We start from the raw sequence: 20,119 nt of genomic DNA, 5'->3' as shown, positions 1-20,119 counted from the left end.
ATGATTATATTTAAAATTATGTTATTTCCTTGATGTTTTATTAAGACATTTTGTTTGGGATTTTGTTATGTTTTTGGGGGACTTTATGAAATTGTTATGTTTGAACCATATTATACTTTTATTTATGAAGCTTTATTTTGTTTTGAAGCATATGGAGTATTCAACTAAACTTCATATTAATGGTGAAGATGTATGTCTAATAGACAGTGCTACTACACATACAATCCTAACGAAAAGGGATTATTTCTCTAGTTTAACAATGAAAAAGGCAAGCGTTGGTACTATATCTGGTAAAACAAAGTTAATTGAAGGCTTTGGAGAAGCATATGTAGTTCTACAAAGTGGAACTTTGCTCAAAATTAGCAATGCCTTATTTTCCCCACTGTCTCAAAGAAATCTGATAAGCTTTAAAGATATACGTCTAAATGGATATCATCTTGAGACTACATGTGAAGGACATGATGAGTACCTTCAAATCACAAATATTATTTCGGGAAAAAAACACATATTAGAGAAGTTACACGCATTTGCCTCTGGTTTGTATTGTACCAAAATTAGTGCAGTTGAATCAAATGCAATCATAAACCAAAAGTTTATGGATCGAGAAAATTTTATCATTTGGCATGACCGGTTAGGCCATCCCGGATCAATAATGATGCGAAAAATTATAGAAAATTCATGTGGTCATTCTTTGAAGAACCAGAAGATTCTTCAATCTAAGGATATTACATGTGTTGCATGCTCACAAGGAAAGTTAATCACTCGCCCATCACCAGTTAAGGTAGGGACAGAATCCTTGAGTTTTTTAGAAAGAATACTTGGGGATATATGTGGACCTATACACCCCCCCAGTGGACCATTTAGATACTTTATGGTGTTAATTGATGCATCAACTAGATGGCACATGTGAGTTTACTATCAAGTCGTAATATGGCATTTGCACGACTACTTGCTCAATTAATAAGGTTAAGAGCACATTTTCCTGATTATCCCATAAAGAAAATTCGGTTGGACAATGCTGGGGAATTTACATCCCAAACCTTCAATGATTACTGCATGTCTATTGGCATAAGTGTAGAGCATCCAGTACCTCATGTACATACGCAAAATGGACTTGCTGAATCACTTATCAAGCGAGTTCAAATGGTTGCAAGACCAATGATTATGAAATCAAAACTACCAGCATCTGCTTGGGGGCATGCAATTTTACATGCAGCAACACTAATTCGCATCAGGCCAACGAGTTATCACACTTCCTCCCCATTAAAATTGGTTTTTGGTCAGGAACCAGATATTTCCCATCTAAGGATTTTTGGTTGTGCCGTATATGTTCCTATCGCTCCACCACAACGAACAAAGATGGGACCTCAAAGGAGGTTAGGAATATATGTTGGGTATGAATCACCATCGATCATTAAGTATTTAGAGCCATCAACAGGTGATTTATTTACAGCTCGATTTGGTGATTGTCATTTTGTTGAAACAACATTCCCAACATTAGGGGGAGATGAAAAGCAGCTGAAAGATAATAATATAATTTGGAATGAATTATCACTATCTCATCTTGATCCTCGAACTAAAGAGTGTGAACAAGAAGTTCAAAGAATAATTCATTTACAAACATTAGCAAATCAAGTACCAGACGCATTCACTGACCTAAAGAGAGTGACTAAGTCACACATACCAGCTGCTAATGCTCCAGTAAAAATAAGTGTCCCAGAAGGACAAACACATGTTGGAAATGAGTCTAATGCACGTCTCAAACGTGGTAGACCAATCGGTTCTAAAGATAAAAATCCTCGAAAGAAAAAATGAGCAAATAATGGAGATGGTCCAGTCGAGGTAATGATAATACCAAGAAAAGAGTCTCCTGAAGAGACACTAGACATGATGGTTCCAGAAGAACCTCAGGTACCTGAAAACGAAGAGATCTCAATAAATTATATCATGTCTAGAAAGGTATTGAACCGAAATGAAATCGACGTCGATGATAGTTTTTCATATAACATAGTGCTAGAAGTAATGGAAAATAATGAGGATCAAGAACCAAAATCTGTTGGGGAATGTAAACAAAGAAATGATTGGCCAAATTGGAAAGACGCAATTAAGGCAGAATTAGATTCCCTCAATAAACGAGAAGTTTTTGGACAAGTAGTCCCTATACCTAAAGGTGTAAAGCCTGTCGGATATAAGTGGGTCTTTGTGCGAAAATGCAATGAGAAAAATGAAATCGTACGATACAAGGCAAGATTAGTAGCACAAGGATTTTCGCAAAGACCTGGGATTGATTATGAGGAGACATATTCTCCAGTGATGGATGCGACAACTTTTCGTTATCTTGTTAGTCTGGTAATACAAGAAGGGATTGATCTGCGCCTGATGGATGTTGTGACAGCCTACCTTTATGGCTCACTTGATACTGATATTTACATGAAACTCCCTGAAGGATTCAAATTACCAAACTCATGTACATCTAGTTCTCGAGAACATCTTTCAATTAAATTAAACAAATCATTATATGGGCTAAAACAATCTGGGCGTATGTGGTATAATCGCCTTAGTGAGTATTTGTTGAAAGAAGGTTACAAAAATGATTCAATATGCCCGTGTATCTTCATAAAAAGGTTAGAATCTGAATATGTTATAATTGCTGTATACGTTGATGACTTGAATATAATTGGAACGCCAAGTGAGCTCCAAAAGGCGGTTGAATGCTTGAAAAGAGAATTTGAAATGAAAGACCTTGGAAAGACCAAATTTTGTCTTGGTTTACAAATCGAACACCTCAAGGGTGGAATCCTTGTACATCAACAAAACTACATAGAAAAGTTACTTAGAAGGTTTTATATGGAAAAATCACATCCATTGAGTACCCCAATGGTTGTAAGATCTCTTGATGTTGAGAAAGACCCATTCCGACCTCCGAATGATGGAAAGGAAATTCTTGGTCCAGAAGTACCATATTTAAGTGCAATTGGTGCACTAATGTTTCTTGCTAGTCATACACGACCAGATATATCATTTTCTGTAAATTTATTGGCAAGATATAGTTCATGCCCTACGAAGAGGCATTGGAATGGGGTAAAACAAATATTTCGATACCTTCAAGGTACAAAAGATATGGGGTTGTATTTTACTAACCAATCGAAAACAAGTTTGGTTGGTTTTGCAGATGCAGGGTATTTGTCTGATCCTCACACTGGACGATCTCAAACTGGATATTTATTCACAAATGGAGGCACTGCTATCTCATGGCGTTCTGTAAAGCAAACCATCACAGCCACATAATCTAATCATGCAGAAATATTGGCGATTCATGAAGCTAGTCGAGAATGTGTTTGGTTAAGAAGTGTAATACAACACATTCGTGGGTCTTGTGGTATTTCTATGAGAGATGAGGGACCGACAATTTTACATGAAGATAACGCAGCATGCATTGCTCAACTTAAGGAAGGATACATCAAAGGTGATAGAACGAAGCACATTTTACCAAAGTTCTTTTTCACACATGATTTGCAAAAGAATGGAGATATTACTGTCCAACAAGTTCGTTCTAGCGATAATTTGGCAGACTTGTTTACTAAATCACTTCCGACCTCTACATTCAAGAAACTGGTTCATGGCATCGGGATGCGTCAACTCAAAGAGCTTAAATCATCAGGGGGATAATAATACGCGCTGCACTCTTTTTCCCTTAGCTATGGTTTTATCCCACTGGGTTTTCCTGGCAAGGTTTTTAATGAGGCAGCATCACCAAGCGTATTATAAGAATAATATATTATTTTGTCACGTGGATAGTCAAGGGGGAGTGTTATGAATTATTATATATTAATTGTATGACTATCCACTTTACTCATGACTCTCCATATACTTAACCCCCTATTCTTGTAAGCCTATAAATAGAGGCATGTGTAATCCATTTTTCATATCAATAATATACATTCATCTCCCCAATCTCTCTTTCTCATCTCTAATAGGCTAGTTGTTTAAAACAGGTTAGCGAATTTGATCAAAGATGGACCTTTAGTGAATGAGTTAAGTGAGTCAACGAGTTGAAAAGCTTAAAGAAATGGCCAACTAGACCATTAACTATTATCATCACTCAACCATTTAATTGAGAATGTAGGTTAGCGAATTTGATTAAAGATAGACCTTTAGTGAATGAGTTAAGTCGGGTCAACGAGTTGAAAAGCTTAAAGAAATGGCCAACTAGACCATTAACTATTATCATCACTCAACCATTTAATTGAGCTTAAAGAAAGCCTTTTTGTTGAAGTTGGACTTTGAAAAGGCTTACGACAACGTTAATTGGGGCTTTATTCTCTCTGTTATGAGTCAGATGGGGTTCCCCACTCGCTGGTGCAAGTGGGTTCACGGGCTTCTTTCCTCGGCCAGGGCTGCGGTTCTTGTAAACGGGTCTCCCACTTTCGATTTTCAATGTCAAAAGGGGATGAGGCAAGGAGACCCGTTATCTCCCTTCCTGTTCCTTATGGTGATGGAAGTGCTGTCTTGTTGTGTTAGTAAAGCCGTTGACCTCGGAGCCGTGCACGGGGTTCAATTGCCCAATGACGATCCCATTCTTTCTCATCTCTTTTATGCGGATGACGCATTGATTATTGGTGACTGGTCGGGAATGAATGTTCTCAATGTGATCAGAATTCTTAGAGGTTTTTACCTATGTTCGGGCCTTAAGATCAACTTGGCCAAATCCAGCTTCTACGGCATTGGAGTTCCATCTGCGGATACTAGTGAGCTGGCAGCGGCTATCGGGTGTAAGGTAGATCAGATTCCATTTGTGTATCTCGGGATTCCGGTAGGAGCAAATATGAATCGGGTGGCTAGTTGGAGACCGGTTTTTGAAGTTGTCGAAAAAAGGTTGTCTTTATGGAAGGCTACGGTTTTGTCAATTGGGGGTCGTGTCACTCTTATCAAGTCTGTGTTGGAGTGTCTTCCCAACTATTTCCTTTCCCTCTATAGGGCCCCGGTGGGAGTGATTAGCAAGTTGGAAGCGATTTTTAGAAAGTTTCTTTGGGGGGGCTCGCAGGATGTGAAGAAAACGCATTGGGTCGCCTGGGATCGTGTGGCGTCCCCTATTGATTGTGGCGGGCTAGGTATTAGGAGCCTCGATTCCATCAACATCTCTCTCCTTTTGAAATGGGTGTGGAGATTTAAATCAGAGAGAGGAAACCTTTGGGTCAAAGTCATTTCAGCGATTCATCATGATCAAAGAAGGTTTGATTTTCTCCCGGTAAAGTCTACGTTAGGGGGAGTGTGGGGTAAAATTGCCAAGCTTGCTTTGACGCCGATTCTGTCTGGGGAGTCGAGTAAGGACTTGATGCGGGGGAGGGTCGGAAATGGGTCGGATATGTTGTTTTGGCTAGATCCGTGGTTGTGTAATGTTCCTTTGAAAGAATGCTATCCTAATCTTTTTCGGTTGGAAAATGATAAGGAGTGTGTTGTCCGAAGTAGAATAGTGCGGCCGATCTCTAACCCGGTGGCTAAATGGGACTGGAGGCATCCCCCGGATTCAACCGTCGAGCTTGCGGAATGGATGGACTTAAATTTGAAGCTTCGGGATATCGTTCTGACTGAAAGGGTAGATATGTGGGAATGGATGGGTGATGACAATGGGGAGTTTAGTGTCGGTTCGATTAAACGTATCATGGATAGAAATAGAGATTTCAGCTCGAGGTATGTTTGGGAATGGAGTAGTTGGGTTCCGCTAAAATGCATCCTCTTCGCTTGGAGGGCCGAGATGGAAAGACTTCCTACCAAGGTTGAGTTACGTAAGCGAAATATCCACATTGAGGACGACTTATGTCCGATGTGTGGTGCCGGTTTGGAGTCTGCTATTCACCTCTTTACTGCTTGCATTTTTGCATCGAAGGTGTGGTCGATGGTTACCCGGTGGTGCAAAGTTCCGGAGTTGGTGGCTTTCTCGGTCAGAGATATATTGGAGTTCCACAATTTTTGCGGCTTAAAAGGAAGGATGTTAGCTGCGTTTAAAGGTATTACGGTTATCACTTGTTGGCAATTATGGAAGGCTAGGAACGATCTTATTTTTTCGAATATTACTAGGAAGGAGGGGGAGATTGTTAGTTCGATTAAATCGATTCGTTTTCTTTGGTTTAAGAATAGGTCCAAATACAAAGATGTAACGTGGGACGATTGGTGTAAATTTGTGTAGTTGTTGCGGCCGCCCGTTTTTTGGGCCGTGCTGGTGTTATTGAAGTTTTCCTTTCAAAAAAAAAGAATAGAATAGAATGATAAGAACCCAAGACCATGATCAATGCATTGCATTTTGATGATTTCGCCTATTATGTGGATGAGGTATTTGAGAATTGAGAGATACATTGGACGAGGTTGCAGTTGTATTTAAAAACATTAATTTATTAATGCTACTTTTTTAAAATGAAACCCCAATAGAAAAAAATACATATATTTTATTTTTAGCATTTAAATTTTAACTAGCTTGTTCAATATATACTGTGACATTTATTCTGTGATAACACCATGTGAATTATACCATAACCCTTCGAATAGTATATTGCTGTGAGATTAGGGATGATATGTTTTCTTTGTAAAACATATCTCAGTTCTATATGATATAGTGTCACATACAGTATACATGTTTGCATCATCTATGGTTCAAACCATTCTTCAAAGTAAATTTCCTAGTTATTGTGGGAAATTTCACATTTACCTGTGAAGCCTTTTCCAACAGGCATATGGACACATGTAATTCATCTTGTCCAATAGTACGTCCAATGTAATCCTGCGAATTGGGAAAATAATAAGAATTCATATGAAATCAATTTTTCATATCTATTTATGAAACAAAGAAAATTATCTAACTCACCAAAACAGGAAGAATCAGACACAGTCGTCATATAAAATGAAAGGACGGGGAGAAAGCTGAAATACAAACAACTTGAAACACCATCGTTGTCGCCGAGGGTTGACGACGAAACCCTAGTTCGTATTCTGTCAGAGCACCACCGTCGCTAGGGTCGTCGGAAAAATGGTTGTCAAACCCAAGCGACTTGTTTCCCCTAATTTCCATCTGTGCATATGGGGAATAGAAGACATCTGGTTCCGTCGACGGAATGGACATCGATGGCAGGCACAACAACCATCCCCGTCTCACTTGTTGTGTATGACGCTCTCTCACTCCGTATTTCTCTTTCTCTTTTGCAGTTGTAGTTGCCTTTCTTTTCCCTCCCTTAAATCTAGACCCCCGTGACACGTGTCAAGACTCAAGAGACACACGGCTTCTTTTAGGCGAAGTACAGCCCGAAAACATAAATTTACAACCAAACCTTGTAAGATACACCTGCAATGCATATAGTACAAACACTATTAGCTAACATATCTTACTAATTGATGGTTTATAATGTATAGTATTTATAATATTGGTATAATATTGGATTTATATAATATGAAAAAATGACTTGTTTACCCTACATATAAGTTTACAAAATTTTATACCCTCACAAAAAACACTGTTCCTTTTTGTTTTCTTTTTAATCTTTTTAGTTTTATCTTTTACACTTTTAAATATTTTCACAAAAAATACCCTCACAAAAAACACTGTTCCTTTTTGTTTTCTTTTTAATTAATCTTTTTAGTTTTATCTTTTACACTTTTAAATATTTTCACAAAAAACACTTTTAAATATCTTTTACACTTTTAAATATTTTCTTTTTAATCTTTTTAGTTTTATTTTTAGCATTTAAATTTTAATGTATAGTATTTATAATATTGGTATAATATTGGATTTATATAATATGAAAAAATGACTCGTTTACCCTACATATAAGTTTACAAAATTTTATACCCTCACAAAAAAAACTGTTCCTTTTTGTTTTCTTTTTAATTTTAAATTTTAATTAATCTTTTTAGTTTTATCTTTTACACTTTTAAATATTTTCATCGTTTACATAACCATCATAAATTTCTTAATTTACACTTTTAGCCCTATTAAATATTTTCATCGTTTACATAACCATCATAAATTTCTTAATTTACACTTTTAGCCCTAGAGTTTTCATCTTTTACATATTTGTTACAAACATTTTCTATTTTTAACCTTAACACTTTTTCACTCTCAACTTTAATCACCCGTACTTTACATCTTTTACATATTTGTCATTTACGATTCGTTCTAGATTTTGCGACTTAACACGCTGCAATGTGATTCAACGTTTTACGTATATTTTTTTACGGCTTAACGACTCTCTCGAAACTCACGGGTCCTAAACCGATTTAATTGTTCTTTTCTATGTTTTACTTTTTTGATCTAATTTTTGCGAGTTAACACGTCGTAATTTGTGTGCGTGATTTATCATTTTTACGTTTACTTTTTGTTCGGCTTAACATTCCTACTGCAAAACGTGACTCGTAGATACTAGTTTTAAACAAAATTTTATTTTGTTTTTAAAAATAATGTGAAAAGTACTGATACAAATGCTTGTAGCGTTGGTAAAAAAATGTGTTTTTTTGTGCATTTATAAAAATCCGAGGTGGCATTTGTGAGTGTATTTAGCACCTTATGGTGGTGATTACTATATGGGTATTCTATTCATAAAAGTTTTTTTTTTGAACGGCCGACAAAAATATTATTAATAGTAGCAAGAAGCTACAAACCAAATTTACAACGTTTTACACCAACCTTAACACCACTACATTATTACATAACACCTAAATTGAACCGACTCCAGTTTTCCCATGAAAGAGTAACCATTTTCGATCGACTCTTTACCCATAAGAACGCCATCGACTTAATCTCATCCAAGGATTTAGCGACATTCGGGACCGCTTGTTTGAATACCACTTCATTTCGCATCTTCCATATAGACCAGAAGGCGACAAGCACCACCGCATGAATAGCCTTACCCATCCTCGAGCTCGCTCTTGGACCATGCAACGTTAGCAAGTCTTTGATACCAAAAGCAATTATCGGCGGCAACCTACACCAGATTGCCAAGTTTTGCCAAATCGACTGAGCAAAATGACATGAGACAAATATATGATCACTAGTCTCAATGTAATCTCCACACAGTACACACATTTGGTTTGATACCGGCACGTTCCGTCTAGCCAGTAAAAACAATTTTTAGATTGAAGGAGTTGAATCTTGAATGGAATGAGGCGAGTATATGGAATTATGGAGTTTTCAAAACATGATCGCAAATTCACAATTCAGTAACACATACATCAAGATGTGTTCTTGATAAATGTTTATAAAAATACATTGCAAGGTTTACACAATGAAATTGATAAATAACCAAACTTGCATTATATTGGGGTTTAAACAAAATGGACATATTTGAGCAATTAATTGTAGATGCAATTTATAAGTAACCCAATTAGTAGGTATTGTGATAAGTGAAATAGTGATGAATTTGTTTGATGATAAGTAACCATGAGCTTAGTCAAATAGTAAAATATTTGCAAATTGGTGAATGAGTAACCAGGTTTATACGCAATGTTATCGGTTAAGCACTGTTTATAAAGTTGTAGGTATTATATGAATGCAACTAAATAGTGAAAAACATAAATGAATTTGTGTAAGGATGACCATTTTGGTAAATCATTAAACGGTAAAAATAGCTCATTTTGAGATGCAAAATGCGAACTACTAATGATTAAAAACATTAAAATACAGAGACTTAAAAAATAAGTTACTCCATCCCAGGTTTTTTATTTAGAAATGCATGTAATGGATGTATAAATACATGAAATAGATACATAAACACATGAAATAGATGTATAAATAAATGGTATAAAACATGAAATGAAGGTATAAAAGCTAGAAATATAAATGGTTCAGTTCGGTTAATTTCTGTTAACCAATGATACAAAAAATAACCGATAACCAATTCTCGGTTAATTCAATTTTGGTTAATATTGGTTCAGTTTTGTCAGTTTTCGGTTCAGATTCGGTGAACAGTTTGGTCATTGCAAGTTGACGATTAAACCTAAGTTGCGTTAGACGTCGACTAGAAGTCTTTACGGAGAAGAGTAACATGTCCATCCAGATTTGGTTATGACATGTGAAATGGCTAAATGAATGATAAAGGAAAGATTTGTGATTTACATTAAAAATATTGTTAAGTGTCTGAAATTTTGGGTAGCATTATGAGATGGCACTATGGCAGCATGTCAAGCATCTTCATTCCATCACAATCATACCATATAAACACTTACTTCCAAAACATTAAGTACCATCCCAATTCATCCCAAGTTAGTTTCAACAAAACGACATACAATAGTTTCACAAAAGAAGCGCAACATACATAGTTTGCTCTAATGAAGATCACTTACCACCGCCTCCCCACGCAATAAAACTTTCTTGAGATTCGAACTCCTGCAAAAAACACCACAAAAACCAATTCCATCATTTTACCGATTTGCACAAAAATTTCATTAACCACACATGCGGCTTTAAAAACTTACGAGCTGGCTCAAGCGGAAATCAGGCGGTGTATCAAGTTCCAAATTCGCAGGATCGAGAACCAAATCTTGACATGCTTCTAAATCTTTTTTCAGATTTTCCGCCCCTAAATGAGCGTAATCTGCAAGACGCGGTTTTCCATTCGGTTGGTTTTCAGCGTCTCTTTGAGGAGATTGACTCTGAAGAAACTCGTCACACAAAGAAAGCCCTTCCACAAGTTGTTGTGAATCTAATATATACTGTGACTCACTATCCCACCATTTTACTTCTTCACCACCTTGACTATCGTTATTAGCCCCCGGTATCTCAGAAACATGATTTTCGTTCGTCATATTATCTTCGTCTTCACCAAGCTTCCCGCCAGAAGTTTCTAGCTCAACCTCGTTCACTGGCTCCATCTCATGCTACAGTAAAAAATGTGAAAATGAATGAGAATATTATATTTTAATACCATTTTCCTTTGTATTTCATTAAGTAAGTTCTATATATAATTCTTGCCAGATCATATAAACAGGACTAGAGGTGATAATTACAACCCATTTACTTATGGACGGGAAGATCTCAGTTACGGTTAATCCCTTAAAAGTCAAATGGGCCACAATAATGAAACCGATTTAACCGAACTGAAAAAAAAAATCAAACCGAAAAAAACGAACCGAAATTTACGGTTCGGTTACGGATTTGCATTTTATGAAAACCAAACCGAACCGAATAACCTAAAAAGATATTTATTTAATGTTTGTTATATATTGATTTAGGAATTAATAATTTTGTTCTTGAATGTTAAGTATTTATAATATAAACATTAGTATGCTTATTTATCTTTGAAATGCCTACAAGAAATAATATAATTCACATAAAAATTAAATGATTTTCAAAGTATTTTAAAAGAAAATGTCTTAATAAAAACTTTGGAGAATAATAAAAATAGATTAGAAGGTTAGGTTTATGTGAACAATATTAACTAAACTTTTTATTTTTGAATTTTACGTAAATTTGTTCCAAAAACCGAAAAAAGCCGTAAAAACCGAACCGAACCATTGCTAAAACCGAAAAACCTGAACAAGATCTGCAAAAGTTTATGAGAATGTTACGATTTTATAAATTTTCCTTAGTATTTCATTTTGTAAGTTTGTGAGGCATATTTGATCAGTAAAAAAATACCTGAACAGGATCTGCAAAAGTTTCAGCGGGCTCTTGTTCAAGGCCTGTTGTATCTACGACCCGTTTTTCAGCACGAGGCGGTTCAGGGGTCACGGACTTAGGAGTCACAGGGTCAACTTTGACAACAGGAGCAGCAAAGTCTGAAACTACAATCTCTTCATCTTTTCCGTTTGGTTTAGACTGCAGTTGTTGTTGATAAAAGACTTTCGAAATCACATACTCGCCTTCCTTTTCATCTTCTCCGGTTCCCAAATGATATTGGTGCATAACCCAATTCGTTTTTTCAGCTTTCCCGCCTTTGACCGGGCTTACGTAAAGAACCATGATTTTCTTACACCCTTGTTGAACCCCGTCTAACACAACGGGCTTTGTTCGGCCCGTTTTGTGCCAACGGAAGTCGCCAAAATCATCACCGTGTATCTTACGGCGTTTTCTAGTTCCGGTATTGTAAGCTTTAATTGCTCTATGGAAAAAGTGCGATACGCTTCCATCTTGTTGTACCCCTAAAACAAAATAAAAAAAAGACTCATATAACACAAAAGGTGCATCATCGTATAAAATAAAATATAAACGAAAACGTATAACCGTATAAGTACCTGGCAACTTTTGAGGATGGGTGTAACAGATTCCGTCATCTTCATCGACCGTTGGAATAAACTCATCGATAAAAGGGTGAGGCTGGAAACCTCGTGCACCGCTTTTAGCAAGTAAATGCCAGATAATTTCTTGATCCAGCGGGTCAAATTTAACCCCTCGGGGCAACCCCGGCCAGGCTTGATTAACCTAGAAACATGAACGTTAGGTCCCGAAAGAAATAAAGAAAATCGTAATAATGTAGGAATGTAACATAGAGAAATTTACATCACTGTTGTCGACTATATGGTGACAGTTTGGGCATGCTTTGGTCGGATTACTTTTCCATTTGATGTTTTCAGGATCACATGCACCAGAGGCACTTTTAATCTTGGACGCAAATCGGTTGCTATCCACCAACCATGATTGCCTGCATTTGTCGGCATAAATGATTACTAATCTATAACTAAACGTAAACAAGAATCTTGAAATGAATATAATTCACAACAGAAAGCTTTTGATCCCAAGAAAAGACCTACAAAAACACTAATACAAATTCTAATTTAATTTCGTGATGTTTTAATCAAGTGTTCATCTCGAACTGCATCGAAACCATCCCTAGCTGGAAAACATTAATGAACAAATATACATAGCTCCAAAAAAAAAAAAAAAAAAAAAAAAAAAAAAAAAAAAAAACTTTCTGCATAATACAAATAAACCCTAATGACAATAACAGTAAAACTCACTAAAAACACATGACATATCAATACTACAAAAGCTGGATCAATCAATCACTCTCATTTGTAAAAAAATGAACATCTTAGATCCCTCTTGGTCTCTTTGATCTAAAGGGTATCACACATTTGACATTTTACATCACAAACATAATCAAACTATAACCCTATCCTTTCCATTAACCAAATATACAAACAAATTCCAAAAAACCCCAAATTTCATCAATTTTTTTAGGGTTTTTCAAGCAACAAAAAAAACCCACTTCATTAAATGAATAGACAGAATCTTTCTAAACTGGATTTTTGTCAACGCCTCAAAAGATCGCAACTTTATTCAAGAAAACCTATAAAACTTAGAGATGATCAAGAAACTCAGTGAAAGCTGTGTGTGTGTGTGTGGGGGGGGGGGGGTTACCCAGCCATGGCGATGAGTGAATCGGATCAGAGAATGAAGATAGGGCACCGTCGATCTTTAGCAGCACTCTCTCTGCAGAATGTTTCTTATGGTTGACTGCGGGTAGACTCGAAAAGAATGTATGTATACAATTATAAGTATGAACTGTGCAGTTTATACAATTATCTGCTTTGATTATCGAGGTCACTTTTTATATTCAAAGAACATAAATCATTTAATCAACCGTAACGCGGTTGAATGGACGTCACTTAGATTATTGGATTCAAATTTGAAAGTTTGAAAAGGGTAAAGTGTGTCGTGTTAGATATTCACGGCGTAAAGATCTACCGACAAATTGTAAGCCTAAACATACTTGAATATGTATTTAACAATGTTTTCCCAGCCTGCGTTTCGTGACACTACTCCGAATATTTCTTTCTCTTAATACGTACGTCTATGTTTCGGTTACTTGTACTCATAACATGATCTAAAAAAAATTATATCGAGTCAACCAATTAAAACAAAAAATTACCATACTTTTGCTAAAAAAAACTAAAACGACGGAAAGACTATAATTTTAAACTGGGGGCAAAATTGTGTTTTTTTCGGGACAAATAAGCGTGTGCTAGGTAGTCAGTTGCCTTGCACAAAAAATTACACCGAGTCAACCAATTAATACAAAATACTACCATAGTTTTGTCAAAAAAAAATTAAAACCATGGGATGACTATAATTTTACACCGGAGGCAAAATCGTAATTTGACAGGGAAAAAACAAAAACAATGGCAAAACTGTTAATTTGAACAGAAGGCAAAATCATAATTTGGCTGGGAGAAAAAAAACAAAACCAATGGTAAAATTGTAAATTTTAACGGGACAAAATCGTAATTTGGTTGGACGAATGGGAAGTGTCAGGCTGCCTGGCACTATTCCCCCTCATTGTAGGAAAAAAAAAGATAGCAAAACTGTAAATTTGAACTGAGGTCAAAATCATAATTTGGCTGGGAGGAAAAAAACAAAACTAGTGGCAAAAGTGTAAATTTTAACCGAGCAAAATCGTAATTTGGTTGGACGAATGGGGAAGTGCCAAGCAACAGGGGCAAAATCGTAGTTTTTAACGAGGGTAAAATCGTATTTTTTCTGAACCAATGGCGGAGTGCCAGGCGGGGGCAAAATCGTAATTTTGATGTGAGGGCAAAATCGTAATTTGTCAAAAGTTAAAATGATGACAAAACTGTAATTTGAACAGGGGGTAAAATTGTAGTTTTGAGCATGGGCAAAATCGTAGTTTTTAATTAGGGGCAAAATCATATTTTTTCTAGACCAATGGGGGAGTGCTAGACAGCAGCCTTGCACTTATTCCCCTACGGTGTATTTGTAGTATACATAAATTAAATTAAATCAAGTCTAACTCAAACATATATAGACGGGTGTTTGCGGTTGCGGGAAACACAGACATTGATAGGGTGTGTATAGTTCGGTTGGTTTGTTTATTATTCTCGACTGAAACCGAGGTCATCGAGTAGTCTATTATATTAACCAATCGGTTTGGTTTATTCGATTAGATTGACGGTTTTTTGTTTGATTCGTTTAATTTCAGTTAATAGCTAAAATCAAACTTGGGCTAAAACTTTTTCGTAGAAATACATGAAATTTAGGTATAAATACATGAAATAAATGTATAAATACATGAAATAGAAATATAAATACATAAACTGGAGGTATAAATAAGAAATACATGAACTGAATAATAAAAGTTATAAATATATGAAAATATGAATGGTTCAGTTAAATTTGGTTAAACGATGGTACAAAAAAACAATAACCGGTTTCAGTTAATCGGTTTTCAGTTAATTCAATTTTTGGTTGATTTGGGTTCCGTTTCGTCTGTTTTCGGTTCAATTTCGGTTAGCGATTCAGTTATAGCTCACCCTTAGAGAGATCATACTCGTTTTTATGGTGTAATTTTTTTAATATTAATGTACACAAAAGTTATTGTTGTTTAAAAATCGTGGGAGTAATTAGTTTTTTTATAAAGAGATAAAATGTAACTACTAGCTAATAATCTTTAATTTTGTTAAAGACAGACGATTAAATTGTAACTAAGATGATGGAATTAAAATGTAATTAGTGTTTGAAAGACAATTCTTTTTCTCATTTTAGGTTGTACCTTATGATTTAAAGCAAAAAATTGTTCTTAACTTTTGGGTATCTTAAAATGCACTTGTCTTATGCATTATACATAGTATAAATATAAATATAGGTCGGATCAAAAGTGGAAAAAGTGTCTGAAGGATATGAAAGAACAAAGAACATTGATCTAGCAATTCAATAGTTGAGATTAAATGGTCTCACAATATACAATACCGTAATACAAACAAGTGGTAAAAGGACAAAAAATGGAATAGTCAGTGTTGACTTTTAAATCAACTATCCGTAGTTGGTTCAAACCCCCATAGTTCTTTCATACGTTAATATTTGTTAATAATTAGCATTTTACATAATTTGAATATGGTATTATTATAGTTTTTTATTTTGTTAAATACTTAGACCATTCGTAATGGGCGTGGTTTTTTCAAACAAAGCCACCAAAACGCCCAATCACGCCATAAGGCCACCCCTTGGGCGTGTTTGACCATTTTTTTTTATTTTGGCGTGTTTAAAATCACGCTGTTGGGGCAAGTTATTGGCCAATCAACTTTATCTTCCTTTTCATTGTCCAATGAGATTATTTGGTGTTTTTTTTTATTTAATTTTATTGTAAACATAATGCCCAACAATGCCTACAACCCCATTACACCCATTTTAGAAAACGCCCCATAATGCCCCATTGCTGATTGGGCTGCCACATGGCGCAAAACGCCCAAGGGTGGAGTGTTAACCACTACACATGATCTTAGCATTATACATAATTACATACAACTACATCATTACGTATTTTTAAATAATCAGCATGTTACATGATTACATACAACTACATGATTACGTAATTACATAACATGCCTTACACTCGTAATAATTATAATGTTACATGCTTTTGTATACAATGCATGCTTATATATCATTACATAAAACTACATGATTACGTAGGGGTGGCAACAAAAACCCAACCATGATATTTTGGGTCTCTTTAAAAAAGGAAATAAGTCAGAATGGGCTGGAGATTTAGTCAAGATGAGTTAGGATGGGTTTTAAAATACCCATCTAAATTTTAACATGGGCCAGGATGGGTTTTTAACTATCTAACCCTAAAAGTCACCTTCGTTTCTTCTGGCAACTCACACAACATTGTCTTCTTTTCCGGCAACCCACCAATCATCTGGCTTTTTTCAATATCAACCATCTCAATGAACAACGGCGAGGACTTGTTGTAGATGCGACCACCATCAAACACATTCTCCTGATCCCCAACCACAAAGTCGTCGGTAACCATGCCTAATCCGACGACCTTAGCCAGCAATTATATGATGTGTGTCAACTCGAAACATAACCCATAAATTTTGTACAAGGGATCAGAATTAACAGGTATGTGAGTTGTTTTTTAGTGCTGTGTTTTTTGCTGAATAACAGTCAAAACCTTAATTCATGTTCATGTTTTTGCCGAAAAACAAACAATATAATATAAAAACAGGTTTGATTTCTATGCTAAACCAACAATAGAGCATGCTCATATATACCGGGTCCGGGTCAAAATGGGTTCGGTACCGGTACCTGGTACCAAATGAAGTTCATCGTGACGTACCATCCTAACTCAAACCCATCCTAACCCATACCCATCCTAATCCATTACCCAAACCTACCCAACCCACCCATTTTGTCACCCCTATGATTACGCATAGATGATTATACCCTTGACTGAAGTATTATGTCATATTTTTGTGGCTTCCTACCTTTACACTTAATTTTTTTTTTTTTACTTTGTGTAGGATTCGCCCTATATATAAATAATCTTAACATGACTCATCAACTCTAGGATGGTAAAAATTGTTTGAACCCTACCATTAAAGATGGATAATTGGGTATTGTATGAAATAGATAAAAAATAATTCGTAGGATCGCGTACGGGTACGATATTAAGTAATACTAGTATTTTGGTCGTCGCGCGTTGCGGCGGCACGTGACGGGTGAAAACATATGTTGGTGCACTACATCTGTTGACTTCGTCTTGGATCGGGTCTTAGTCTTAGAGTGTTAGATCAGGGTGCGTTTTACGAGAAAACAGGATATTGTATGTGTGTTTAGATATAGGTTCGCTTATAGTGACATAGGAATAGGTCCGCTTGTATGTCACCTGGTAGATCCGCTTATACGTACAATTAGGGGTGTGCATGGGTCGGTTTGGGTCGGTTTTTACTACTATCCAGAACCATAACCGCTAGTTCGGTTATGGAGTTTTGGTAACCATAACCATAACCAAACTTCAGTTATGGTTAATCGGTTATGAAGTCGGTTATGGTTCGGTTTTGGTTAATTTCGGTTAAGTAACCAAGCATGGTTTGAAATAAATATCGTTGTGCACGATTTGAACTTAGTTTGAGCCTATTTTATAAGATAACGAAGACTAAACTTTTTGGTTAAACTACCGATTTAGAGTTCTTTTTAATAAGGTAATTCTCAAACAAAAACAATTATGGCCATAACACCTTAGTTCTTTATCAAAATAAATGACATCTATATATCAAGATCATTTTGTTACTAACATACTTTTATCTTAGTAAAAACCCTCTATATGGTTTTGTAAAACACAAATATATTATGTAAAGTTAACATCACAACTTCGGTTCGGTTCGGTTAACCAAAGCTTGATAACCATAATCATAACCGATTGAGCGGTTATACAAAGTTTCATAACCATAACCATCGGTTATATTGGTTATCGGTTATTGGTGGTTCGGTTATGTTGGTTATGGTTCGGTTATCGGTTATGGTGGTTAATTTGCTCACCCCTACGTACAATGGAGGTCCGCTTATTCGGACATGTCCATTGGAGCGGATCTCTTAGCACTATATATGGTGTCACACAAGCGAACCATAGTAAGGGTCTTGAAAACTGTACCGAAGTGCTGCCGGTCCAGGATTTGAATGTAAACTGTCAGAAATCAATGCAAATTGAAGTTTAATGGGATTTGCTAGCTGTTCCTAAGTCAAATACTTAATTTCCGCATCTGTATTTGATAGAATATCCTCTGAAAGACTCGTTCGGGTCGAGACACGATCCTACAAGTGGTATCAGAGCTACAGGAGGAGGAGTTCTGCAGAGAATAGCTGGAATTCGTCAAAATTTCTCACTTCTACACTTTCTTTCTTCAGTTCAGAAAATTTCGGTCAGAATCGGCTCAAAATTTCACGGATTGTGCGTAATAGGATATAAACAAACCCTGGAAAGTTTGGTGTTAAAATTCGCATTAAAAATGGGTCAAATGAACTTCCGTGTTGGTTTCGCTTATACGGACACTTCATAGTTCCGCTTGAGTGAACGTGTTAGTTCCGCTTATTGTTGCAAAAGTTCAAAAGATCTGCTTTAAAGTTCAAAGAGATCCGCTTCAAAAACATCCTAGGTCCGCTTCAAAGTTCAAACAGATCCGCTTTTGTGTACACTTCGCAGTTAGATCCGCTTGTTTGAACCAAGAAGGTCCGCTCATCTGAACCAAGTAGATTCGCTTCAAGGATCAAGTAGTTCTGCTCGTGTGTACTCAGTGGTTTCGCTTCAAAGAACAATCCAGAAAGTTTCGCTTGTGTGAACAGTTTCGCTTTTGTGTTCATAGGGTTCCGCTTTTAAGGCTGTTGTGAAAATTGTTATAATTTGAAAATGGACGAGGAATTTTTCAATGCATTCGCTACACCAGTTACCCCAATGAGTATTGTTCAAAACACGATGTTGGAAAACGAAACGGGAACAATGCAAAAACCGCCCAAACTATTGAATATCGAGGAATATAAAGGATGGCAAGAACGGTTTGAAAATTGGGTACAAGCAAACTACTTGGATGCTTGGGAATGTGTGGAAACGAAGTATGTTAGACCAAAGAACGACGATGATGAAGAGGTTGCGATTAAAGATTTGATTGGAGATGATAGGAAGAAATACAAAAACGAGAAAATGATGCTAAGTTTGCTACACCAAGCCATAAAGGAAGATATTTTAGTGTTATTGCAGCATAATGGGAGTTTTTATTCGATCTGGAAAGCATTAAAATCAAAATTTAAAGGAAGTGAAGAGATGGTTAAAAACAAGAAATCACTTCTAAAGAAAGAGTTTGATTTATTTCGTGGATTGAAGAATGAAACTACAAAAGAACTCATTGAACGATATTGTAATTTGGTAATGTGCATGAAAAGATTGAGCATCACAAAAACAAATGATGAACTGATTGAAAAATTGGCTGATGCATTACCCTATGAAACTTGGGGAATGTTTTTGATGATGTTGAGAAACAAAAAGGGGTTTAAAGACTTGACATTGAGCAAATTCATTGAAAAGTTAGAAGCTCAGGAAATGGAGCAGAGAAAGATTGTTAGAATGAAAGATTTTGATGGTGAACAAGATATTGGATTGTATTACAAAGCAGGGGTAAACGCGAAATCTACCAATCCATCTCCAAAAATAGAGACTGCTTTCAATGCCAAGAATTCTCCTGGAGGTTCATCATCAGGATCAAACAGCAAAACAAGTTTCACATCATTTCTGTCTTTTGATCCAAACATTTCAGCAACGAAAAATGGGAGAAAACTTCAATGCAATATTGTTTTAAATCTTGAGAGTGATCAAGATTATTCTGAGGAAGTTGCAAAAAGTCA

General features: G+C 36.0%; 1 protein-coding gene across 1 annotated transcript; it reads right to left on the bottom strand.

The window, feature by feature from the left end:
- Positions 1 to 10,073: 10,073 nt before the first annotated feature.
- Positions 10,074 to 13,565, bottom strand: LOC110920773 (SUPPRESSOR OF GAMMA RESPONSE 1). The gene is made up of 6 exons (XM_022164967.2): positions 13,343 to 13,565; positions 12,482 to 12,623; positions 12,217 to 12,403; positions 11,621 to 12,123; positions 10,459 to 10,860; positions 10,074 to 10,369 (listed from the first exon to the last, which is right to left on the bottom strand). Exons 1-6 carry the CDS (start codon positions 13,348 to 13,350, stop codon positions 10,319 to 10,321), a joined length of 1,293 nt encoding a protein of 430 aa, XP_022020659.1. The 5' UTR covers positions 13,351 to 13,565; the 3' UTR covers positions 10,074 to 10,318.
- Between the last annotated feature and the right edge of the window lie 6,554 nt (positions 13,566 to 20,119).

The sequence above is a fragment of the Helianthus annuus genome, chromosome 17 (assembly GCF_002127325.2).
Source record: "Helianthus annuus cultivar XRQ/B chromosome 17, HanXRQr2.0-SUNRISE, whole genome shotgun sequence".
NCBI classification, from domain to species: domain Eukaryota; kingdom Viridiplantae; phylum Streptophyta; class Magnoliopsida; order Asterales; family Asteraceae; genus Helianthus; species Helianthus annuus.
Note: the sequence above shows the minus strand (reverse complement) of the source record. Positions and strands in the feature narration are given on the sequence as shown.